General features: G+C 44.6%; 1 protein-coding gene across 1 annotated transcript in view; it reads right to left on the reverse strand.

Annotated features, from left to right (window-relative positions):
• Window positions 1-25,510, reverse strand: part of CLIC4 (CLIC family member 4) — a 251,494-nt gene that overhangs the window by 210,909 nt on the left and 15,075 nt on the right. Inside the window, exon 2 of the mRNA XM_086956394.1 lies at window positions 11,062-11,171. Within this exon, the coding sequence (XP_086812520.1) occupies window positions 11,062-11,171 (110 nt within the window). The remainder of the gene's footprint in view (window positions 1-11,061; window positions 11,172-25,510) is intronic.

Below are 25,510 nucleotides of genomic sequence, written 5' to 3' on the forward strand. Positions count from 1 at the left end.
CGAATGATACAAAAGTATACAATGTCATTAGCAACTTGCTTTTATCTAGTTGTCTTCAGGATACATATTCGAATGATACAAAAGTAGACAATCTAAACAAGAAACAAAATCATTGACAGTTCTGAGTCTTAAAAGAACAATGCAAGCTAAATGTCATATCTTGTGTTATTTTCAATTGTATTTGCTGATACTTGTATACCTGGGCAGTTCTATTTGAATTCTTGAACTGGTGTTTTTTGAAAATCCAAATTCTGCCTTAGTCTTCACCAAAATAGACCTATAGAGAGAGCAAATTCCATGTTTTATGTTGGCTTCATCTCTATTACAGGTGGGTTTAATGCTAGGCTGTTTTACTTATTTTTTACTAGCCTTTCTTTACCTAATTTTTGATGCGTTTAAAATTCTTACCTTAACCTGGTATTGCCTGACTCACGCAGGCTTTAAGGTTGAGTGATCTTTTTCACCTTTTTGGCAGTTAGAATAAATATCTGTGGAGACAGCAATATGTTCCTCTTGAATTAATACTAACTTCAGAGGCTCCAATTACTGATCTTCCTATGACATATTCATTTGATAAAGACGAGATATTACTGAAACGGCCTTTATTTACTGCAGTCTTTAATTGATGCTACTAGTTGGCAATCAAATCACGTCATGTTGAGCAATAGCTGCATTTCTCTAGCGTGACTTAACATGCAAGTCCAGAAGTCATTAATTTATACTGCTGGTTGCCAGTCAAATCACGTCATGCTAAGCAATAGCTACATTTTTCTATATTTTTCTATCGTGACTTTGCATACAGCGAAACTGTATGCTTATCGATACGTTGTCACTTGTGTATATTACACACTATTCCCTGTATAGTCAAAAAAATGTTGCTTCGTAACGATAGACTAAATACCGAGCACCCGAATTAGAAGTGCTTCAGTACTTGGCTCAAATGTTTAGCAGACCTTACTGTGAATATCGTCTTGTTAGTTTAGACACCCGATTTTTTTTCTTTAACCTCAACAGGCTGACATTAATTACTGTCTAGCAACTTGACGGAGGTTATAAATGGGGAAAAAGACTTTGCACTTACTTTTACTCTCAAAGTAACCGGAACAATTTCTTCTGAAAACAGCGTGATTGCGTGAGATTTTGCAATTCTTGTTCGCGTTGGCCGTCATTGTCTGGAGGCTACTTATAGTTTAAAACCCAGAAGTTTATATTATACTGCTAGCTTAAAACAGAGCGGCCATCTTTGAATGGCTATCTGGTGGTTAAACCTGTTTCGATATTCTTTAAATAACTTGCAAATGTTGCCATCGGAGAAAAGTACTGCCACCATTATTGAGAAATGTTAATCGTTTTTGAGGGAATGAACTTCTTGAGCTCTATAACTTTTTTATGGTAGCTATGACTAACTGCTAAAGACATACTGACATCTCATCAATCTTACGTGTCAAACGTGCTGTTCAGAGTACAAACTACTAATCATTTTGGATTCCTTCTTTCTTAGTTGCATATACATTATTGCACCATTCGATTTATTCTGTCCATGAAGGTTTTACACTTTATTTATAGTCCTTCTTTACTGTCGCCTTATCGGCGCTCACATTGTTGCCGTAGTTATTATCGAACATAAAAATTGGGAAAATCTCATTTGTAGGTCCAGAAACGATACAGCTTCATTTCACTTTTGAAGCTGTATCTGCGGACATATTTGGCTAATGAAATTCGTTTGCGCCCAAATTGCCTCTCCACCAGTAATACCGGGAGACCCGCAATACCGCGCTGCACACTTTCCGACCTGCGCACTGCTTGATAGATGCCGTACCTTTACGTAACTCCCGTGGTCTCGCTGCAAACTCCCCTTCAACGATGAGCCCGCTCCTGGCTCCACCGAAGGTCCAGACGTCTCGCAGTTGGCCACAGTATACACCGTCTACATGCTCCTTGCTTGTCAGCTTGCAGGGGGCTTCATTACTATTCCGTTTGCCCGGAAGTCTTCCAAAAGTGCCCCGGGGGTCCCCGCCGAAGAACACCACGCACCTGCGATGCCGTCAACAGGAAACACCAAGGCAAGACTCGTCTTGAACAAAGCCTCAATACAGAAAGGGGTCCACAAACCGGAGAGAGTCAATCCGGTATAAATCACTCCAACTCGCCTTCAACTTCTGATCCAAACGAACAGACAAGCGTGGACCCAGTTTGGTAAGTGCATTATTTTATTTTGCCAATGCCGCCATAACGCGTTTCGGGAGATCCCTTCCTTGATCACATGACAACTCATTGACTTTTTGCTACGCTTTTTAAAGTGCAAGTGCAGTGCAACCATAAATAGACATAGAAGAAATATTTCCAACTAACATGTGTCGTTGGTAAGTCCTTACATAGAATATGGTTAAAACCAAATTAATAACAGTTTCAATGCATAATGTAATTCTTCAATCAAATTGCATGAAATAATTGTCTCATACAAAAAATAGCATATATATATATTGTGATGCAGCATTAACCCAATAAACTTACCGGGTTAATAACGTTCCTGCGAGTGCTGTGCATCTTTGTGCGAGAGAGCATTGGAGGTTAATCCCACGCAGAGTCTGTCACTGCGAAGCAGCACCCAGCCGTGAGTGAAGGGAGATATGACAGACATCGGAGCTTTATATATATATATATATATATATATATATATATATATATATATATATATATATATATATATATATATATATATATATATATATATATATACACACACACACACACACACACACAAAACAGATATATATATATAGAAACATATATGTACAAACATATACAGGTGTATGCTCAGAAATTCAAGTTTGTAAACTTTTAAAACTATACACCTAAATATGTATGAATGCACATATTTGTAACTATGCAGCCCAAAATGAGAACTCTAACCAAAATAGGGACAAACAGCCAGAAAAGAATTCAGCAATACTTGTAGTAATAAAGAACATTTAAGACTACTTGTAATAGAGACCATACACCCAAATGGCTTCATACAAGGATCTTTTATTTTCCAGAACAAGGAAAAAAATCAAGTAATTGCAGGTAGTTTGGCCCATAGGCTGCATAGGAATAACTGTCCTGAGACAGAAAAGATAACTGGCACCTTGCCTTTAAGAATCATCAGAAACTAGGCCCTTCGCCTTTAAGAACCTCAGAGAGCCCTCTGCTCCCAGCATGCACCACAGGTGACAGTTAGGTCACTTATTTTTGCAAAGGCATATATTCCAACTTGAAAAAATCTTGTACCCACTTTGCTCATCCGGGGAGGAGGGGAGGGTGCTTATGACTTTGAGGAGTTATACTCCTGGAAGAGAACTAGGATTACAGGTAACTTATCCTTCTCTTCCAGGGGATACTCATCAATAGTCATAAGCAGTGAATAGAATAGCAAGCCCATACGCCACACTTGGCGGATGAGCAATATAGCACAAGGAATACAACAATTAAAAACAGATGCCACCATTCACTAACCAAACAGATTTCTCAGAGATGCTTGACCTACTTGAGCATCTGCCGGAGTGTCTGAATCTAAGCAGTAATGACGAGAAAAAGTATGAACAGATCGCCATGTAGCTGCTTTGCAAATCTCGGCTATGGGGATATTTCTAAGTAGGGTCGTGGTAGAAGCCTTTCCCCTTGTCGAATGCGCTTTAGGTCTCCCCTGAATAGATTTATTCACTAACTGATTAGCCAAGGAAATACAAGAGACTATCCATCTTGAGATGGAACGCTTAGAGGCTGCTAAACCAGTATTGATGGGATCATAATTAACAAATAATCGGTCTGTCTTTCTGATATCCTTAGTTATGTCCAAATATAACTTCAACACTCTCTTAAGGTCTAAGGAATGTAATGCTCTTTCAGGTGGAGTTTAAGGATTAGGGAAGAAAGTGGGTAAAGTGATTCCTTGGTTGATGTGGACATCAGATACCACTTTCAGCAGAAAAGTAATATGAGTTCTAAGAACTACCCTGTTTGCATGAAAAACCGTGTAAGGTTCCTTAGAGCATAAAGCTTGTAGCTCGCTAACTCTACGAGCTGAAGTAATTGTCACCAAGAAAGACACTTTCCAAGACAGATGTTGTGAGGAAGATTTGTGTATAGGTTCAGATGGTGCTCCCATTAACTTGGTAAGGACTACATTGAGCTCCCAAGAGGGAAAAGGAGCTCACACTGGTGGAAACACCTTCTTTAATCCTTCTAAGAAATCTTTTACTACAGGCATCTTAAAAAAGGAGCCTTGCATAGGAGACTTTCTGTACGCTGTTATACCAGCTAAGTGTACCTTAATAGAAGAGAATTGTAGACCCCACTTAGCTAGATGCAATAGATATGGCAGAATAACCTGTTCCTGCCCTTTAATCGGGTCATGTCCATTATTCAAGCAGCATATATAGAAACGCTTCCATTTAAAAGCGTAGGAAGCTCTGGGAGAAGGTCTTTTGCCTTCCTTCAGGATAGACATACAGTCCGCTGGCAAGTCTAAATGCCCATATTGCAAGAGTTCAGGAGCCATGCTGTTAACCTCAGCGAGGGGAGGCAGGGATGAAACACTCTCCCCTGACTCCTGGACAGTAGACTAAAAAGTCCGCTTGGACGTTTAAGACACCTGAAACACGGACTGCCTTGATGGTCAGATTTCTGGCGAGTAACCATTTCCAAATCGTTTGTGCCTCCTGGGACAGAACTCTGGATCTGGTGCCTCCCTGCTTGTTTAGATAAAACATTGTGGTTAGTGTTGTCCGTCTGAATCAAGAGGGAGTTGGACCTCAGAGATGGGAAGAAGGATTTGAGAGCCAAGTGAACAGCTCTTAGTTCCAGAATATTGATATGGTAACCTTTTTCCGTGTCCGTCCACAGGCCTTGCACTTGAAGATGATCCACATGAGCACCCCAGCCCTGCAGGGAAGAGTCTGTGACGATGGTTTGAGTCGGAGTCTCTTGGAGAAAAGGAACACCTGTCATCAGGTGTGACCTCTTCATCCACCATTTGATGGAGTTTTTGGCAGACTAGGGAAGAGTTATGCGATCCTCCCAGCTTCTTAGGCCTGTGTCCATTGGTCCTCCAGAGTTTGTTGAAGGGGACGCATGTGTAACCGGGCGTTGGGTACTATGAAGATACAAGAGGCCATGGACCCTAGGAGAGAAGACACCTGTCTGACCGAAGGATGGAGAGATCGAAGCAGATCTCAAGACTTCATCTTGATACATGTAAACCTCTCCTCCGAAGGGCACACGCTTCCACAGTGTCCATAGATGAACCGAGGTAGTGAATTTTTTGAGTGGGATTGAGAATCGATTTCTTGTAATTTACTCTTAGCCCCAGAGAGCTCAATATCTTGAGGCTGTACCACAGATACGACTGAAGCAGAGATGGAGTGGAACTCTTCAGAAGCCTTACAACATTTAATACCCACTTGTCGTTTGTTATATTGTTCCACTTCTCCACAAAGCCAGCAATACTTCCTCCTACCGGAGTGGACAACACGTTGAGAGGAAGCGTCCCTTCATGGTTTTGGTTGTTGTTTTGCGGTAGAGGTCTGCTGTCTGTTGTTGCCTCTTCCTCTTCCTCTTCCTGGTCGTCTTTGATGAAAATGGGATCTTTGTTGTTGCTGATTACCCTGTGACGACCATTGGGGCGACTGACCCTTTTGTTGGAACTGGCGTTTATCACCCGAACGAAAACACAGACAAAAATCTTTCTTTTTTTCTAAACCCACAGCTTTAACTGTATCTAAATCAGCCTTCATTTTCACCATCTCTTCGTCAGCATGAGGACCGAAGAGGGAAGAGCCATTGAACGGAAGGTTTGTGATCTTGCGCTGCACTTTCGGTTTGAGACCAGTTAATCTGAGCCATGCGGAACGCTTCGAACAGATACCATGCGCATATCCGTGGGCAGCTAGATCAGCAGAATCCACGGATGCACTGATCATTTGATTTGCAACAAGACCCCCTTCTTGCAAGATTTCTTTATAATCCTATTGGTCTTCTTTAGGGAGTTTATCAGCAAAGCGGAGGCAGGGGCGACCTTCATGAACGAAGGTGATGTGCTGCACATCTTCCTGCCCATGGAATCCATTAATTCACTGTCTCTGTCAGGAGGAGATGAAGAGGAAGACATGGTTAACTGAGTCTTTCTAGCCGCTGCCACTATGATGGAATCTGGAGGTGGGTCAGAGCGTAGGAATAATGGATCCTGATCTGGGGCCTTATATTTTTTGGCTATCCTTAATGGTACGGAACCCACAGCTGCAGGTGTTAAAAAGGTCTGTTTGGTAAGATCAAGAATACCAGGGACCAAAGGTAGCAGCGGTCTAGATGAGGTAAGGGGATGCAGGGTTTCGAATATTACTGAGGCCGAAACCGTAGGCACAGACATAGTTATATGCAGCTTATTTGCTCCTCAACACAATACCGCATTGAAGGTAGTTAAATAGTCAATAGGTGAAACTCTTGAGGGAGGAGTAGATGTACACGTTGGAGTGTAATTCCTCATTGACGTTCTAGTAGAAGAAGTCGACCAGGTAGGAGATCTTAGTCGCCTTCTCTTTGGTGAAGAGTGGAAAAAATGAGATCTATCCCGTTTATGCCTTTTATGTGGATGCGGAGAGCGTGACCAGTGAGGGGTTCTTCCTCTAGAAGACAGAGCCGTAGGAGATCTTGATCTTCTAGGAGACACCTGAGGAGACCTTCGAGGAGTCTGAAACGGAGATCTTGATTGGTGACAAGGCGAGTAGGTTATGGAATAGTCCAATCCTGGGCTGCCAAGGAGCCTAGCTGTCTTGCGTCGAGGTTCTTCATCAACCACCGGAGAGCCCTCCTGTGAAACCTGGACAATGTGTAGACCTGGAGAGGAAGAGCCAGCGGGAGAATGAGGCACCGCAGCAACTTCCTTAGATGTCACAGCAGGTTCTTTGTCCCTAGACGTCGATGGCCTCGACGTCGACAAATGTTTCTCCCTCGACGTCGATATGCGCTCAGTCCTCAGCGGCGAAACCACTCTCTGCAAAGAAGATCTCGACGTCGATCTGTCATGACGTCGAGATGATATAGACATCGACTGCCTTCGATGGTATGGTGATCTCGACGTCGAGCGATGAGCAGCCCTCGACATTGAATGTTCTTCATGCCTCCTTGACGTCTGCAAACTCTTCGACGTCGACCTACGACGAGGTGAAGGAGAGTGCCTCGACGTCGCCAGGGGTTTGATTTCATTTTCTGACATGGTTCTGTTCGATTAGTTCACCACCTGCAGTTCCTCAGTTATTTCCTCTTCAGGCGCATGCTCCTTGTTTCTGTTCAGATCTTCTACGTACCTGCATTTGCGCCTTTTTCCCCTTCGTTTTGGTTTCTTTGTAGTTTAAAGAAAGGAATCAACTACTGTCCAACGAGAAGGATGGATATGGCACAAGTGCGGATAGATCTATATCTCTACGCCAGGAAAATCAAATTAGCCAAGTTCTTTTTGGAAAAGCAAAAATCAACGAAACCCTCAAGGACACATGAAAATGTAAATACTAATGGATTACAAGCCAAGGACTCTGAAAGTTATCTAACAGTTCTAAATTTGGATGTTGCTGAAGGTGAAGAGATACTCCTGGCGGAAGCCTGTGAGCAGAAGGGGAGTGGTCTGAGTGGTATGAAGCCAAAGTCACGATTCTATCCACAAATTACAGCAGGAAACAAAATAGATCAAATTGAAAGGTCGGAAGTTCAAGGACAATTTATCCAAACAGGAAAGAGACGCCCTTACAATTTTAATGAATGATCCACAAATTGAAATCAAAATGGCAGATAAGGGCAGGAACGTCGTCATCTTAGAAAAAGCAGCCCATGTCCTGGAGGCACATCGCCAGCTGTGGAACAATGCCTATTATGAAAAGTTGAAAAAGAACCCGACCATGGAAATAAAGGAACTAGTGGATATGAAACTTTTAGAATGGATAAACAATGGCCAAATAAATGAAGAAGAAAGAAAATATTTAACGGTGAATCATCCCGTAACGGCAACTGTATATTTTCAGCCTAAACTTCATATGGACCAAAAGAAACCACCAGGACAACCGATCCTATCTGCAAAAGGTTCCTTACTTGAGCCCATGGCAAACTTTATTGATTTTTTTTTAAGACCGTATGTCACCCAATTGAGTTCTTATATACAGGACACTACAGACATCTTGAGACTGCTGCAAAATACACTCTGGCAGGAGTCATACCAGCTAGTAATGATGGATGTCATATCCCTTTACACCACCATAGGGAATGACTTCGGCCTTGAGGCATGCAACTTCTTTCTACAAGAGCGAAATCTGGAGTATAAAGATCACAACAACATGCTGGGACACATGATAGAAATTTGCCTAAACAAAAACATCATCTTCTTCGGCGATGAAGTGTATCGTCAAAAGAACGGAACCGCGATGGAGTTTTCTTTTAGCCCCAGTTACGCGTGTCTTGCAATGGGATACTGGGAGAGGGAAGTTGCATGGAATACGGAAAATGACAGATTTCTAAATAAAGTCATAAGCTGGAAAAGGTTTATCGGCGATTTGCTGATCATCTGGAACAGGACAGTAGAGGATATCCAAGAGTATTCTGATGTGATGAACAACAGTGTAGCCCAATTAAAATTCACCTATGAGATCAGCAAAGAACGGGTTGTCTTCTTGGATACAGAAATCTACATAAAAAAAACACCAGATCCATACAACTTTGCACAGAAAAAACACAGCCACCAAAGCAACCTTGGAGGCAACCAGTTTCCATCAAGAATCGCTTATTTCAAGCATCCCCTACGGGGAATTCTTGAGAATTAGGCAAATTTGCAGTGAAGAAACCAAATGGACGAAACATGGAGCTCATACAGCAGAACGCTTCGGAAAAAGAAAATATAGTAAGAAGATAGTGCAAAAATGTTGGGAAAGGACAAACAACAAATACAGAGAGGAGTGCCTAAGCAGTAAACAGAAAAAAGTGACATCTGAACAAGATCATATTTGTCTGATAATGGATTACTCACTAGAAAGCAAACAAATAATGGGGATTCTAAGAAGAAACTGGAAAATATTACAATTGGACGAAACAGTAAAATAAGTAGTGGGTAAACATCCAACAGTGAACTACAGAAGAGCGAGGAATCTTAAGGATCATTTGATTCACAGTCACTTTAAACCAAAAAAGAAGAAAGGAACATGGCTCAAAACCGAAGGGTTCGTGAAATGCCACATGTGCAAAGCCTGCCAAATTGCCAAACCAACAAAAGAGATCAAAATGAGGGATAACAGAGTTTGGGAAATCCGGCAACTGATATTGTGAAAGACGCAATATACAGTGTACATAGTGGAATGTCCATGTCCACTAATGTATGTGGGCAGCACCACCTGCGAGCTGAAAAAAACGAATTTTGGAGCATATAAGTGCCACAATACACAAGGATCGCGCTAATGCAGTTGCAAAGCACATGAAGCGTCACCATGATGGTGACTGGAAACAACTGCGGTTCTATGGGATTGATACTGTTCCAAAAAAAGAAAGATGTGGTGATCGAGAAAAACAGTTACGGATGAAAGAGTCACGCTATATTCTGAAATTAAGAAAAATGCACCCATTTGGTCTCAATCAGTTAGAAGAACTGTATATTCATTTATAACAGAAGAGCAGACATTCACAAAATAAGATAACAGTGGAATAAAAGAAAATTAAGAACTGAAAAATAATGATCTAATCAACAAGTACACACAAGAAATAAAGAAATGAAATCCAATAAAGGAACTAGCAGCACATTTACCAAATGAAATACAGAAAGAAGAGGAGGAAAATAATGGAACTTGTAAATAGAACATCAAAAAGAAAGTACAAGCAAAAAGGGACATATGGACAGTGAAACCCCACCAGAGGGTATCCAACATGTATATATGAGTCACTTTTGAATTAATTATCCTGTGAACATTGCACCCAAACGAAAGGAACGAAAAAGAAAGGATAAAGTGAAAGAAAACTTTATTGAGACTTCTTCTCGTGTACAAGGCACATGAGGTGAAATGGCCTGCTGCAAAAATAACGAGAAATTGGTTAAAATTACAAGACTGTAATTAACACTGGTGATGGGATTGGGCTGACTAATTATTTTCGCTAATAGCATTTCATTTTGTGCAAAGCTTCTACTTAAAATGTATGATTTTATACTAAATGTTAAATAACTACATCCTCCATAAGGCTTAGGGGCCACAAAAAAACCAAACAGGAAATTATGTCATGGTATTTTTGTATTTAATCATGTAATTGGTCAAAAGCCAGGTTGATCGTGTAAAAGGGTTGTGAGAACCTGAAACGCGTAGATCTGTGCCTGCCGATTGAGAAAGTCCTCATGATTTAAAGGATGGCAATAAAAATGGAAAAATAACAGCACGCGAGTTCGTCCCCACGTGTCTTTGCAGCAGGGAAAGAGTTTCGATGTTTATTTAAGCGGCTTGGTTCTGCCGCAGGGGATTAAGGAACCGACATCAAGAGCGCTGCAGTTCCTGGCAAAAGGACCCAAGGGACAGTGATAGATATATATATATATGTATAAGCTCCGGGGTCCCCAAACGTGGGCGGGGATTATTCACTGCTTATGACTATTGATGAGTATCCCCTGGAATTTTCATTGGCAATTGCATACAAGTGTGTCGCTAATTAAAAGGGACGACAGAAAAACTTTCACAAACCACGAACTTGGGAACTACCCAGAGTTCTGTTTTTTTTGTGTATGTATATATTAGATAAGGGTCTGATTAGTACACTAAGACCCTCAAAATAAAAAAAAGACATACTTCACTCATCAAAACTTCAGTTTATTTTGATAATTAATTTTGCCTGGCAATTTGTATTAATTTGTCCAAGTTCACATACTTCATGTTCTCAAATCTACAATTGTGTTTCCAAAGAGGACTATAAAAAGACATTGCTAGGGTGAACTAAACAAATACCATCAGCTACAAAAGTTCCAAATAAGGGAGCGTGGAAAAAAAATCATGTTTTAAACGTTTTTCTTACCTCTTAAGATCAACTGTAGTAACATTAAAAACAACTCCTTTGAGCCAAAGAATCATGAACAGTCTTTGAGAAAAGGGACAATTTCCAATGCTTTCTCCGTCACTTCCAGCCTGTATATAAATGATTTAAAAAAAAGTTAATTTTTATGAGTGGCGTTATATTTTATATATATATATATATGTAAAAAGAACCTCTTTTTTATCGCTATGCTATATATATATATATATATATATATATATATATATATATATATATATAGCGCAGCGATAAAAAAGAGGTTCTTTTTACAGAAGGCGCTTTTCAAAAAAGTAAAGGTACGAGTTTACTGCAAAATTTGCACTTTAAGCTATGAATTCAACTGAATAATAATACATTCACCCTTTATACAGCGTTTCCTGCTTCACAGGTTTGCCATTGTGTTCTCTAAACAACAGGTATTACTAATACAGAGTTCAATAGCACTCACATTATTAAATAAAAGTCTGATCAGGCTCATTAAGTTTTTCAAATATGTCACTTAACGGCAAGTCACACTAAATCTCAGTAGCGATTGCTTCAATGAGACAGCTCAATAAAATGGAATGATGCTCCTAAGCCACCCATATATATATGGCTATTATTTTGTTGTTATCTTGTCAGCACAATGAACCTGCTTAATGGCCATGTCAGGGAGGAGGGGGTGAGGGGGGGCGGCGGGGGCGGTGGGTCAGGCTTAGTCAACCAAGATAGCCAGCTAAACAAGAGCCCTCCCCGAGGACTCTGAACTTAGTAATAAAATAATGTCCAAATTCGTAATTTATACTCCAACTTAAAAGTACTCTTCAGTTGGCACAGTCGATTCCATATGTTTGTGTTCCGTATCTGCACTTTATACAGTCCATATAGTCCTTGTAATCAAAATAAAATTGTATTCATCCAAATGTTCACAATCCATAGAACCAGCAGCCACGATCCACAGAAACAGCAGCCAACACGTGTTTCGTCGTGCTCACATATAGCACTATGACTTCTTCAGGGCTGACATGTAGTCATTTCCATCCATAAACTCACTATTAGTCCATGAATTTGATCCAAGTACCAGTTGTTCCCGTTATACATTGTCCACCTCCGTGGTACTGTTAAAGTCAACCACTATCCATATGATGTTGTCACGCTGTTAAATGCTCCCAATAATGTATCAGGTCCCAGTACGTGGTCGCCCTCAACACTATATACGGGTCACATGTACGTGATCCCGTACCGCAACAGCGTCCTGCTCTCCTCGCGGTATAAGGTGCAGATACGGAACACGAACATATGGAATCAACTGTGCCAACTGAAGAGTACTTTTGAGTTGGAGTATAAATTACGAATTTGGACATTATTTTATTACTAAGTTCAGAGAGCTCGGGGAGGGCTCTTGTTTAGCTGGCTATCTTGGTTGACCATGCCTGACCCACCGTCCCGCCCATGTCAGCCCAGAAGAAGTCATAGTGCTAGATGTGAGCACGACGAAACACGTGTTGGCTGCTGTTTCTGTGGATTGTGGCTGCTGTTTCTATGGATTGTGAACAATTGAATGAATAACATTTTATTTTGCTTACAAGGACTATATGGACTGTATAAAGTGCAGATACGGAACACGAACACATGGAATCAACTGTGCCAACTGAAGAGTACTTTTGAGTTGGAGTATAAATTACGAATTTGGACATTATTTTATTAATAAGTTCAGAGTGCTCAAGGAGGGCTCTTGTTTGGTTTATTTCTGCTTTGTGGATTGTGGTGGGGTTGAGCGGTAACAACCCTTCCTCCCCTGAAGCACCGCTGGAGACGTATTGAATTATACTTATTACCCTAACTTTGCAGAGCGCCCTAGTGGAGTAACCTGGTTACCAATCATTAGTATCAAGATAGCCAGCTAGTCACCTCTCTGTAACGCTCCGGCCAAGAGGAGCACAACCATCCTACAGAATCATGCAGTCCTCACACAGACGGACCCCGGTGCTGTGTAGCTATTTGACCTAGGGTCTCACTAGGATGAACATATGACCTTTGCCCTCTATCAAGTAAGATCGGAGAGTTGCCTCGGGCCGCAGGAGGGAGAGCGACCGGCCGGCCCGCCGAGAGGGATGCAGCACACGGGCGTCGCTGTGCATGAGGGGCTTGCAGTCTGGATGGGCTAATTGAGGGTCACGATAACGGAGGCGGGAGCAGCTATTGACCGAGGGATGGCAGCAACTCCAATGAGGTGTTTGTGGGCACATCCTTAATGCAGTAAGTAGCGTATTTCAGCTGCGGGGACACTGAAAGAGGGCCCCTCAGGGGCAGGTGGATTTTGGCTGCAGTGCTGGGGACAGGAGGAGCACCATGGGAGGCGGCATGACTAGTCTGCCCACGGGGTTGCACCGTCAGTGAGAGCCTTTTGCCTGGGGAGCCAGAGTGAAACGCGGCAGCCAGTAAATGCACACAGGGACACAGCACATATGTTTCATCCTCTGAGGACTGGGGAGGGCTGCGAGGCAGCGAGGGCAGCTCTTAAAAGAAGTGGGGCTCTGGAGTCTGGCTGAGGGAGCAGCGGGGCAGCCTGCTTAACACTGCAGGAGAGCACCACAGTGAAGCCTGCACATGAATTCCCTAGCGTTGATAAGACCAGGGTCGGATTGGGATCACAATTTGGCCCGGGCACTGACGAAAAAAGTGGCCCACATTTGCGGGGCGTGGCCCACATTCAAGGGGCGTGCCCTACATTCAAGAGGTGTGCCCTTCCATGAAATATCATTTGGTTACTCTTCGAGGTCTAATTTGTAGAGAAATATTTAGTAAATTAAGCATTTTACAGCTTAAAGAGCCAGTAACATTGTTAAAGACTAGGAGCACTGTAGTTCTGAAAACCGAATACTTACTTGCAGTCTTAACACCCTGGACAATGTTGTTAGATGCTCTTTCCCAACCAGCTATACCTTGACTCTAATCACATAAATCAGAAATCCACAACATTAGAAAACCAGACCTGAGTTCTATTCATGAGCACCAATTACAGTATTCAAGATCCGATTTTTTATTTAAGGGCCTGGGTGATGAAGTGATCTGCCCAGAATCACAGGGTGTTGAGCAGACGCTGGGACTCAAACATGATTTCCCATCTCTGCAAATCTAGCATCAGGCCATATATGCCTATGCACACACAAGGAATGTAAGTGGGAGGATACTGTTCTTGTGAAGGACACAGGGCCAAGGTGACAATGGCCTAAAAGCTGAGCAACTAATAAAACAGCAAGGCCACTTTCTATTGCAAAATTATTCTAGCCCTCTAGCGCAGGAGCACCTGAAAAGCAGCGAGGACCCTGCAATTGCTAACCTACTCAGCCTTCCAGTGCAGGAGCACCTGAACAGCAGCGAGAACCCTGCTATTAGAAAATTACTCAGCCCTCCAGGGCCTCAGGGCAATGTCCTAGCAGGGTAACACAAAAAAAGCTGCTATTACCAGGGTCATGCTACGACAAGACAGTCCAGAGATGGTGGTCCCAAATGCTTAACTTCTCTGCCTGTGCTGCACAATCTCATTTAAGGCTTGTAGAAAAGTGGTTAATCATGCAGTAAGGCTAGTAAAGCAGTAAAGCTGCTTGGTCATCCATGGTAGCCAGAGGGAGGTTGAGGTGAAGATGTGCTCGTTCCAAACATCACCTGGCCCCCACTGCGAGACCCATTCTTCCTCGCCCACTATGCCCTGCATGTGAAGGGCTGTGGGCGAGGTGTTAAAACAAACATTGTTTCTGGGCTGCGTGGGCCCCAGGGGGGGCGATGTGAAAATGGGTCAAAGGACTGAGCAACACCTGGCCCCCAGGGAGGCCGATTCTGGCCACACAATCACCCCTCCCCAGCCCACCCTCTGCGTGATTGCTGTGCATGGCAGGGGGTGAAGGAGGCCACAGCTGATAATCGCGGTACGGCCAACCAGCGAAGCTGCTTTCCTTTCTGTCTTTGTCCCAGTGCCCTCTGTGGGCCGTTTTTTTCCTACCCTTTCCCAGTCCACAGAGAGCACTGGGAAAGGGGAGAAAAAAAACGGCCCACAGAGGGCACTGGGAAACCGGCCCTTCGGCCCATGCCCGACTGCCCGCAGTGCCAATCCGCCCCTGGATAAGACGCAGTGTGGCCTAGGAGAGGGGACTGGGAAGTGAGATCTCAGCTTGCAGAGGTGTTATATCGGTTGATTGAAACCCTACATATATATATATATATAGTCGCAAAGGTGAGGCGCAGTTCTTGCAATTCGGGCACTCGTACCTAACACTCGTGTAGAGAGCGGGTGCAGCTGCTCCACTGAAAGGTTTGTGGGCCTGGTATTGAGCGGCTTTGAGTACGGAAAGTAAACAGTGGAACATAATCCCGGGCTGTGCGCACAGGGAACTGCTACGCAATTAGACATCTTCAAGCAACAGAAGGAAAGACTGGGACTGTCTGCAGTTGCTGTCCCGTGCGGTCTCTGTGGCCCGGCCGGCGCTAGGCATGGGTAGTGTGGTTAGCTGCCCAGGGCCCCGTAGTCAGCCCTCTACCATGGGGCCCTGCACCAGTGCGACAGTCAGACCACGGCATGAAAGTAGACACCTAGCAAGTGCACAACCTTAGGAAGCCCCCTCCCCTGGCCTCACTGCTTTGGTGTAGCAAGGGGAACCCGAGGGGAGGGGTACTCTGGGTATGCCCTAGGGGTTTTGACATGGATTGCCCCAGGTGTGTGGTTTCAACAAACGTGCATGCGAGTTGACAGGAATGGAACTTATGTTATACAGGAAGGAATGATAGATGCCAACTAACTCTGCCTTATTAATGTGCAAGCTCTTAACATTGATGATGGTGCGTTATATGGAGAGCAGCAGTGCAGGGTTTCCTGGCCGCAGAAGTCTTTTGGCAGGGGATCTGAACTGTGTCTAGGATGGTCTGGTAGATAGAACTTCCCTGCGTCAGGACACTAACCCGCAATGACAGCAGAGTTGAGGCAGGCGCATACAAGCTAGGAGCTCCTTGATATCTGGCAACTTTCATCCACAAGCCCTCCTGGCGTATTCGTGTTACACCTCAGTGGTAAACACATACAGCAGGTTGGATTACTTTCTGATTTATGAAGACCAAAACAAAGAGTACTGAAGACTCATTACAGCCCGTTACATCTCCGATCATTCACCGCACATGATCACCTATGCACTGGAGCGGCCGCAGCCGCGGGTACCGATGTGGCGGCTTAATGCAGAGGAACTGTCAGACCAGGTCTTTTGGTAGGGGTGTAATCCGGCTGCTTGACCTGTGGTGGGCACTCGGGGGGGCACATCGGCCCCCAGGAAGGAAAGACTGAGGAGACGACTCCCACAGAGGGGTGTGACACTGGGGTACAGTCGGATCACGAGGCTGGTGGGGGCCCATGGCCCATCTTACGGCGGTCGAGCCGGACCGCAGCGAAGGTGAGAGTGGCGTAGCGGCCTGAGCAGTGCCTGTCTCGGCCCTGGAGCCTGGGTGAAGAGGATCAGGACGTACGACTAGCCGGCAGGCCCTGACACCGGGGTGCTCGATATCCTGTAGTGGAAGGGAGGTTGGACTGGAGTAGGGCCTCCCGGGGCTGGGCCTGACATCGCTGTGGGCGGTGGACCTGCGGGTGCGTCCCGACTGTCCGAGGCCCCATCATTGTGTTGTGCCCCGGACCCGAGAGGTGCGGCGCGACCCCCCCTCGGGGGGGACACTGGCATGGGCCACATCCTACTGTGGCCAGACCGAGCTGTGGCGACTGAGGAGAGGGGAGTGCGGCGGTCTGGACTGCGTCCCAGGGTCCGGTGGTAGCCCTGGCACCCTCCTAGCCGTCGGCCTGATACAGAGGGTGTAGAGCACGAGACCAGAAGTTGGGTCCTGACCAGAGGGGGCCCTCTGTCCGGTGGAGAGTGGTCTGGACACACGCCTGTGGCCCTTGTGGTCTTTGAGTGGCCTCCTGGTGAACGCGACGACTGGCCTCCTGGGGGCAGACCTCTACAACTGGTAGCCATGACACGAGGCGGAGGGACTACAAAACAGGGGCTCATTGATAAGTACACGGGACCAAGTGGAGGTGCAGGGGCGGTGAGCAGCCAGCAGGACTCTGGACTGGGTAATGCGGCGCTAATGGCAGCCATAACTCAGTCCCGGGATATGTGGGATGCGAAGATAGGTGCGGTGGGGTCAGATGTTACACTACTGCGCCAGGACTTGCGTAACGCTGTGTCCCGCATCACAGCAGAAACATGCATATCTGGGGTGGGGGATGACGTCGCGGCCCTGAAGCGCAAGGTGACAAGTATGGAGAACATTCAGAAGGGTCTGGCACTCTGTGCTGAGGATGCGGACGGCAGGGCCAAACTGAATAACCTGCGCTTCGTTGGGCTCCCGGAAGGATGCGGGAAAGGCAATAAGGACGCCGAGTTGAGAACGAAATTGTTGGAACGGAGCTCTGCAACCTCTGTGAGCTGTCTTCTGGAGGACCTTCTCTTACTTCCTCACCTCTTGTAAATAATGGCACTTTTAGTTCACCAATGTCATTGTTTTGGATACTTCTGCTGTGCTATTTATTCTTCTTTGTGGGACTGCCCTGGATCAAGAACTCACTACTAACTGCGTGCAGTGGCTGCACAGATGGTGAATTTTAAAAGTGCTCAACTTTCAGTTGTGGCATGTTGCAAGCTGAATCAACGCGAGTATGTACAAGGGTCACATAGGATCTCCAGACCTCTGTTCAATTTTTTAATTGACAATCATTTCGAAAAAGTTGGATTTGGCGGGGAAAAACATGGCGGCGGCTAGTTAGCTGACCGCGGTGCTCCGGACTGAGCTCCCGGTAAGATCGGCCCCCTGCTGCAGATATGAGAGCGCAGATTGAGGAAATAACAATTTAAACAAAACGGTCTTCTGGGCAATTATATTCTTAACGTAAAACTTGCCTGCTACGCTTTTTCAAGTTGCGGTTTTATTCGGCAAGGAGATGCGGTGTACTATTCTGCAGGAAGAACACTGCCGCATAGCCCTCTTTCTTTTTCCATGGGTTTTAGCTGCAGACGAAGGACGCAGAGTTGAGAACGAAATTGTTGGAACGGAGCTCTGCAACCTCTGTGAGGTGTCTTCTGGAGGTCAAATATTACAAAATTCTTTGACTGACTACAAAAATGTTAAGGCGATCACAGGAGTGTTTTCCCCCTCGTGCTGGGAGCAGCTGCCCGCCCCCCTCCTGGCTCAAGAGCGGAAGGTCTGCTCAGAGCCCAGGTTGAGGATTTGGTCTGCCGCGCTGGAGCTAAGGAGAGGTAGAGAGCTGCGAAGCCTGGTCCCCCCTATTCGGGGCTCAGTAAACGCGGTGAACCTTCGGCGTAAAAGAGAGAAAACGCTCTGCTGTAAGGAAGAATAACAAGGTCAGCTACGGTATTCTTGTGTAACTGCTACAGTGGAGGGGTCAACAGTTTTTGAAGCTGGTAAGGGGGACTCAGCATTTTTTACATCTGTGGAGGGGGAGTCTCGAACTGAAATTAACCATACTCCTTTTGACCACACTCCTTCCGCTGAGGTTATCCCACAGATTCCACAGATCTCCTTTACTATAAACACTCTCAATACCTCTAATACCTCTAATTCCCCCAGTACTTCCAAAGGGTGTGGCAAACGTGGTCGAGGGCGCAAAAAGAAAGTTGGAGTGAATAAGGCGGGTGTCTCTGGGGGAAATGTGGAGGTAAGAGAAGCCGCCGCACCTGCTCTTACTACACCAGCTAAGACAAAATATTCGTCCTTTTTGAGTACAGAAGTAAAGTCTAAACATACCAACTCTAGGGGCAAACCTAAGGCTAAAGACCCCAAAACGGTGCTTTCTATAGGGTCAAAGATTACCCCTTCACTTGGTTCCTATTTCAAGGTAGTCCCTCAGATATTACATCTTTCAGACGATATTGATATGGCATCTGTGGCATCCGTTTCAGACGCCCATCCTTCCCTTCCTAGTCAACCCTTGGAGCTAGTATCTATACCGTCGCTGGAAGAGAGGGATGCAGTTGAGGAGAGGTCCCTTTCTACTCAAAGTCCTAAACATTCAGCACTTCCCGAGCTCCTTGGAGACTCTCAGGGTTTTCAGGATATAGGGAGTGAACCACAGCCTTCGCAATCTTCTATGACAGCGCAGTGTCTACCCCTGACTTTAACTACAGGGTTGACAGAAGAGGCAAACCTACTCGAGTTAGCAGGGGCATCTGGGGGAGCAGACATGGAAATTTCTTTAACTACAGGCTTGACCGAAGAGGTAAATCTAATCGAGTCAGCAGGGGCATCTGGTGGGGGCAGACATGGAAATTTCTCCTGCTCCTGCTCTAGTTGATACAGAGTCACTAGCGGACTCTCCTGAGTCTCCGATGACGGCTGCGTCTTTTTTGGGAATGTTCTCTGCCCTACTTTGAAGATAAGGAAAGGTTTTGCTGAATCTTCTGTCAACCAAGCTGAGATTAGAAAGTATTGCGAAACCTTGGACAATAAAATTTGATGGGCTCACAATAAGAACTGGTGTGCTTGAAGAGACAGTAGCATCACACTCAATCTATTTGGATCAGGCGAAAATTGACATACAGAAGCTTACAAGTGAAGATTTGGCTCTTAGCGAGAAGATGGAAACCCTCGAAAATAATGCAAGACGGGGGAACATTCGTATCCTTAACGTACCTGAAGGATCGGAGGGGTCAGACATCAAGCAGTATATCATCGCTCTACTTAAAGACTCCCTATGGTTAGAACATTCACTTGAAGAATTGTCTGCTGACATTCAAAGAATTCATAGGGATCCCTTTAGACGAAATCCCCAGAGATCCAAACCTCGCTAAGTTTTAGTAAATTTTCATACTTATGTATTGAAAAAGCAGATCCTTAGTATGGCCCTGAAACAGAAGGCATTGGCTGGGAAGGGGTTTACTTTTCTCATAAGATCAGACCTCTCTAGAGTCACACTCGAAAAACAGTGGGAATTTGGGAGGCGCCTGGATGCTTTTAGGAGATTAGGTGCAACAGCTCAGCTCATGTTCCCGGCGGCTCTTAAAGTTATGCATAACAACAAGATGTTCAACATCAGGTCTGTGCAAGCTGCCGATGAATTATTAATGGAGTTGGACAAAGGGAGTACTTAAGGCATACATCTATCAGATTTCCTTAAGGATATTTCCTACCTACTATTTACTTACTAAATCTTGTTGTAGGTTCTTCACCTGCCTCTTTCGCCATCATGTGGAGTTTAATATGCTCATAGTATAGGCTTCTTCTGTATTTTTTTGCCTTTTTTTTGCCCTTTATATCCTCTTCCCAATATATAGCGGGAGGTATTTTTTGCTGGGAGTTCACGGAGAGGCACTATCTACTGGACATTGTTCCGGTTAGATACTGCAAGGGTTTTTCACCAGGGGGGGTGGGGGGGGGGGGGGGGGTGAGGGGAGGGATGGGCACTTTGGGGGGGGTAGGTGGAGGGGGGTGGCAAAATTATTAAAATGTCCTCAATAACCTAAATAGTAATATAAGGAATGGTAACAGGCATATTTTGAGTAAAGAAGTGATGGATGATAACTTACAACTGCCGCTTTTACCACAGTATTCTTGGTCTTCCTGGATGAGGGATGAGTAGCGTGAGGTTTATCTCCTGGAATGTCAACGGCCTCCGCACCAAGCCCCGAGCTAACAGAATTTTGCAATACTTGCGTGACTTGGATGTGCAGGTAGTGGTGTTGCAGGAGACCCATTTGACTCATAGTGAAATGCTCGCCCTCATCAGGAAGAATCGGTGGATTGACTTTGCGGTTTCTACCACTCAAACATCGCATACTAGGGATGTATCGCTTATCTTTAAAAAAGGTGCTACGGCCAGGTTTGTCTCACAAGCTGTGGATCCTTGTGGCAGATGGGCCATTGCGTCAGTTATTATAGCAGGGTCTCAAATTACAGTTTTGGGGTACTACGGTCCGAACCAGGACGATCCTTCAGTTCTGGAGTCAGTTTTTTCGCAGTTGCTCTCCTTCTCAGACGCCACAATATTGGCCGGGGACTTTAACATTGTGCTGGATCCTGTCTTGGACAGATCTCCTAATAGTCGCTCCCTTGTTTTGTCTAAAACTAGATCCTTCCTACTGGATGCTATGAGGCAATATGGGTACGTGGATGTTTGGTGACAGAGGTCTGCCCAACAACAAGGGTTCTATTTTCGTAATTTTAAATTTCATCACAAGTCAAGGATTGACTTTATCTTAATTAGTCAGAGACTGGTAGATTCTGTTAAATCCATCAACTATCTCCCGTCTTATCTTTCAGATCATTCTGCGGTTGAGATGGAATTGGGCCTCTATACTAAGAAGCCCCCCAGTATGTGGTCCTTTGATCGTTCTTTCCTTTCCAATCCTGAGGATATTCTATATTTAAAGTCGGAAACCCATAATTTTTTTATATCTAACAACGGCTCCCCCTCAAGTAGAATTATTTGGGACTCATTTAAGGCTACTTTGAGGGGGCTCATTACGGGCAAAGTTGTCTATCGTAGGAAGCAATACAGGGAGGAGATTTCTTCCATTGAAGCAGACATTGCCCGGATTCAACAGGACATAGACACTAACTGCACAGCTTCAGGGTCTATTTTAGATCCTCTTCAGAATCAACTGTTGGTCTTAAAAGGTAGCCTTGCTTCGGTCTTAAATCTCAGAGTCCAACAAAGATGGGAGGCCAGCAAGTTGGCACATTTCGAATATAGTGAGGGTGCTGGGAAATTACTAGCATGGAAGACCAAAATAGATCAGGTCCGCAATAATATAGCGACTATAACAGTAGGAAATAACATCTTTTCATCTGATGAGGAAATCAGGAGGGTCTTTAGGGAGTTCTTCCAAAATATATATGAAGAGGATAAGGTAATTACACCCGAGTCTGTTGCAGGCTGGTTGAGTAACATTGTTCTTCCCTCTTTTTCCACTGAGCAGTCTCAATATTTGGACAGCACTATCACGGAGGATGAGGTGAGATCAGCCATCAGGAATGGTAAGAGGGGGAAGGCGTCCGGACCCGACGGGTTGCCGGCTGAGTTATACAGAGACTTGGAGTCAGAAATTGTTCCCTTCCTCACTATCCTTTTCAATCAAATTCTTCTTGAAGGACTGCCACCTCTGGTGTCGTGGGACATTGCCTCTATTACCCTTATTTTAAAACCTGGTAAACCTAAGGAGGCCTGTGGATCGTATAGGCCCATTTCTATACTAAATGTAGATTACAAAATCTTCACCACAGTTTTATCAACTAGGTTGGCCTCGATTGCCCCTTTGGTTCTTCATTCTGATCAGAAGGGCTTCCTGAAAGGATGACAACTCTATCAACTGACTTATGATTTAATTGGCGCAATAGATATGGCAATAACCAGCAATCTCCCGTTGGCCGCCCTCACGCTGGATGCAACCAAGGCCTTCGACAGAGTTAACTGGGTGTACCTGTCGGAGGCCTTGGGCAAATTCGGCGTCATATATTCGGACAAATGTCGGGATATGAGATCAATGCAGCCAAGACTGAAATGCTGATATGGAATGATGATCTCTGTAACAGAGTTTCAGGCAGGCACCTCAATGCGGTACTTGGGCTTGACGATTGTGAAGGGCATTAACAAACTTGTCCAGGTTAACTTATCAGCAGTTGTCAAAGAATGCCGTAAGCTTCTCCAATCATGGTCGCACCTGCCTCTTTCCTTATTAGGTAGAGCTAACCTCATTAAAATTTCGATCCTACCCAAAATTTCTTTCTTATTTAACACTATTCCTTTATATTTTGATCAAACTATTTTAGCCAAGTTTCAGTCCAATATTTCATCTTTTATTTGGAATAACCATCTTCCAAGAATTGCATGGAAAAAGCTGCAAAGGGATAAGGGGGCCCTGGAGGCTCCAGAACTAAAGATCTATGCATGGGCATACCAATTATCCCATTCCCGAATGTTGCTGAAAGTGCCCTCAGCCTTTGGGGTGGGCTCAATGTTTGCAGCTATGTTGGATGGGGAAAGAGTCAATCGTTCGGGCTTTCTTTTTATATTCGGCAATCCCAAGTTTAAAAAAAAAATCAAACTAAAGACTCTTCAAGGTCTCGCAAGAGGTTATGAAATCTATAAAACAAAATTACCTCTGTGAAAAAAACACTGTTGTGGGGATTACCTGAAAGCCCTGCTTGGCTTGAAGACATTCTAGCTATTCCTTTGAGAGAGGCAGGCCTGGAAGTTTGGGGAGACCTCTTTTATGAGGGGGATCTACTCTCGTGGGAACATCTGCAGGTCAAGATCGGCCCCAACTTTTCACGATTCAAATATATGCAAATGGCTAGCTGGACTCAAGCTTATAAAACTTCTTCCGCCAACAGGAATAAGTTCAGACTTGGAGGATACAGTCCATTGGTATCTAACTTGGTAAACCTTGGTCCAGCTAAAAAAAGAAGTATCCAAGTGGTATAATCTCATACTGGATGAGTCGGATGGCGACTTCGTTCTGCCGGAGTCGCTGTGGGGCTCTTTACTGATGGACCACAATCTACAAGATCTTTGGTTGGCTTCATTTGAACTTTTGTGGAACATTATTAAGCCCTCTTGGTTACGCAGGAATCACATCTTTACCCTGCATAGGGCATTGAATTCCCCTCTTAGGCTGTCTAAATTTTCTAAAGGAGATTCAGTGTCTTGTGCTAAATGTGGGCTTGTTGCTGCATCAGATGCACATATGTTTTTGAATGCCTTCACTTAGCCACATTTTGGGAGGAGGTCGGCAACTCCCTCACAGCATCATTGGGAACATCCGTCACTATAGATTTATCTCGTGATATTTGGCGTCCTAGAGGGTGTACAAAGTTCAGCCAAAAGCCTAGTATTTTATTAAATGCTATTAGCAAGAAGGGAGATCTGCAGGAAATGGAAGGACTCTTCACCTCTTACCTTCAGAGAATGGCAAATTTCAGTCCTGCAGAACTCGCGTACTGATCTGGCTTAGTCAGGCAATCAGAGCAAAAGGGCCTTTTGGCATTTATTATCATGGGTCTATTGATTTAACCAGGGTTTTTTGGGTTTTTTTTTTCCCCCCGGGTCCAACGATTGATCTCCTATGGTGCCTCTGATGCTTGCACCTTGGAACAGCCGCTACCCGGTCTTAGCCCGGTCCGATTTGGCTGTCACTTACACCAGGGTTTGCCGTAGAAGGGTAAATCGTGGATCTTGTGCCTCCCTGGAATACAGAACACAGCTGAGGGATGGATGGCCCCCCCACTATGCTTGTGTCCCTTCCAGTTTTTCTGATAAACTGAGACAGCTGATCTCTGTTAATTCCTTTTGGCATTAGGTCTACATGGTGGTTACGAGGACAAAAAAAATGTTTTTTTTAAAAAAGAATCATTTCGATCTATGACTGTGCCTGGCAGCTGCAGGGTTTCATATTGAAAGAGCTAAAGCTGGTGTGATCTACAATGCGTGTTTAGTGTGGATTTGAATTGTGGCATATTGGTCTTTGTCCCAATGCTAGTATATCTTATTCATAACGCGCATAACGTATTTCAACCCACGCAAGCGTAATATGATGACTCTCGTTTTGTGCTGGTTGCTGGATTTGACAACTTGTTTTTTTTTTATAATCAATTTAGCCATGCATTCAAAATTCCTGTTTAACTGACGCGCATCATTTGCAAGTGAAGCACGTCAAATAAATGCACGCGCACGCTTACCTGTTTTTATAGGAGTTTTGTGGAATCCCTGCTGTGGAAGCTTTGCCTCGTTGTTCTCTACGCAGCTAGGTGCTACTGAGGGACGCATTGCTGCATTAACATGTCGTGAGCCATACAGCACGACGTGGTCGACGTACCGCCATGTGTAGGTTGGTTTCCACTGCTTTTTCAAGCTTAGCAGTCTTCTACAGATCTTTCGACAAGTGTGGTGCTAACACATGTCCTGCATTTTGACACAGAGTATGTCTGCTAGCTGTTTATGCCACAATTTTCTTGCTGCACTAGCGAGTCATTCTACGATCTCAAAGGTCAGTTTTCCCAATGTATGGAGGTCAGTGAACACTGCCTGGAGATCCGGTGGTGAGTGGCAGTTTCTTTTGCTGCGATCGGGTGCCAGAGTCAGAATTTGACTGGTTGTCGCTCTTCAAGAATTCCTTCTCACACTCTTCCTCGGTGTGAAGTTTCTCTACACTTTCCCAGTGACAGCCACACCTCGTTTATTTTGTTACTGCCTGTGTAAATTGGGAATTAGCAAATCTGAGCTTGGAACCTCCAATTGCCTATGTCACTGTGTCTGGGGTTGTCTCGTTGTCCCTTGCATAGTGCTCTTCAAAATGTATACAATTTTAAAGTTATCAAAACTGTTTAGGAATGCTTTTGGGGGTAACATGGTTAGTATTAGGCATGTTACATTCTTCATGCATACATGCAGTCTTCCCTA

Source organism: Lissotriton vulgaris, chromosome 2_1 (assembly GCF_964263255.1).
Source record: "Lissotriton vulgaris chromosome 2_1, aLisVul1.2, whole genome shotgun sequence".
Classification (NCBI taxonomy): domain Eukaryota; kingdom Metazoa; phylum Chordata; class Amphibia; order Caudata; family Salamandridae; genus Lissotriton; species Lissotriton vulgaris.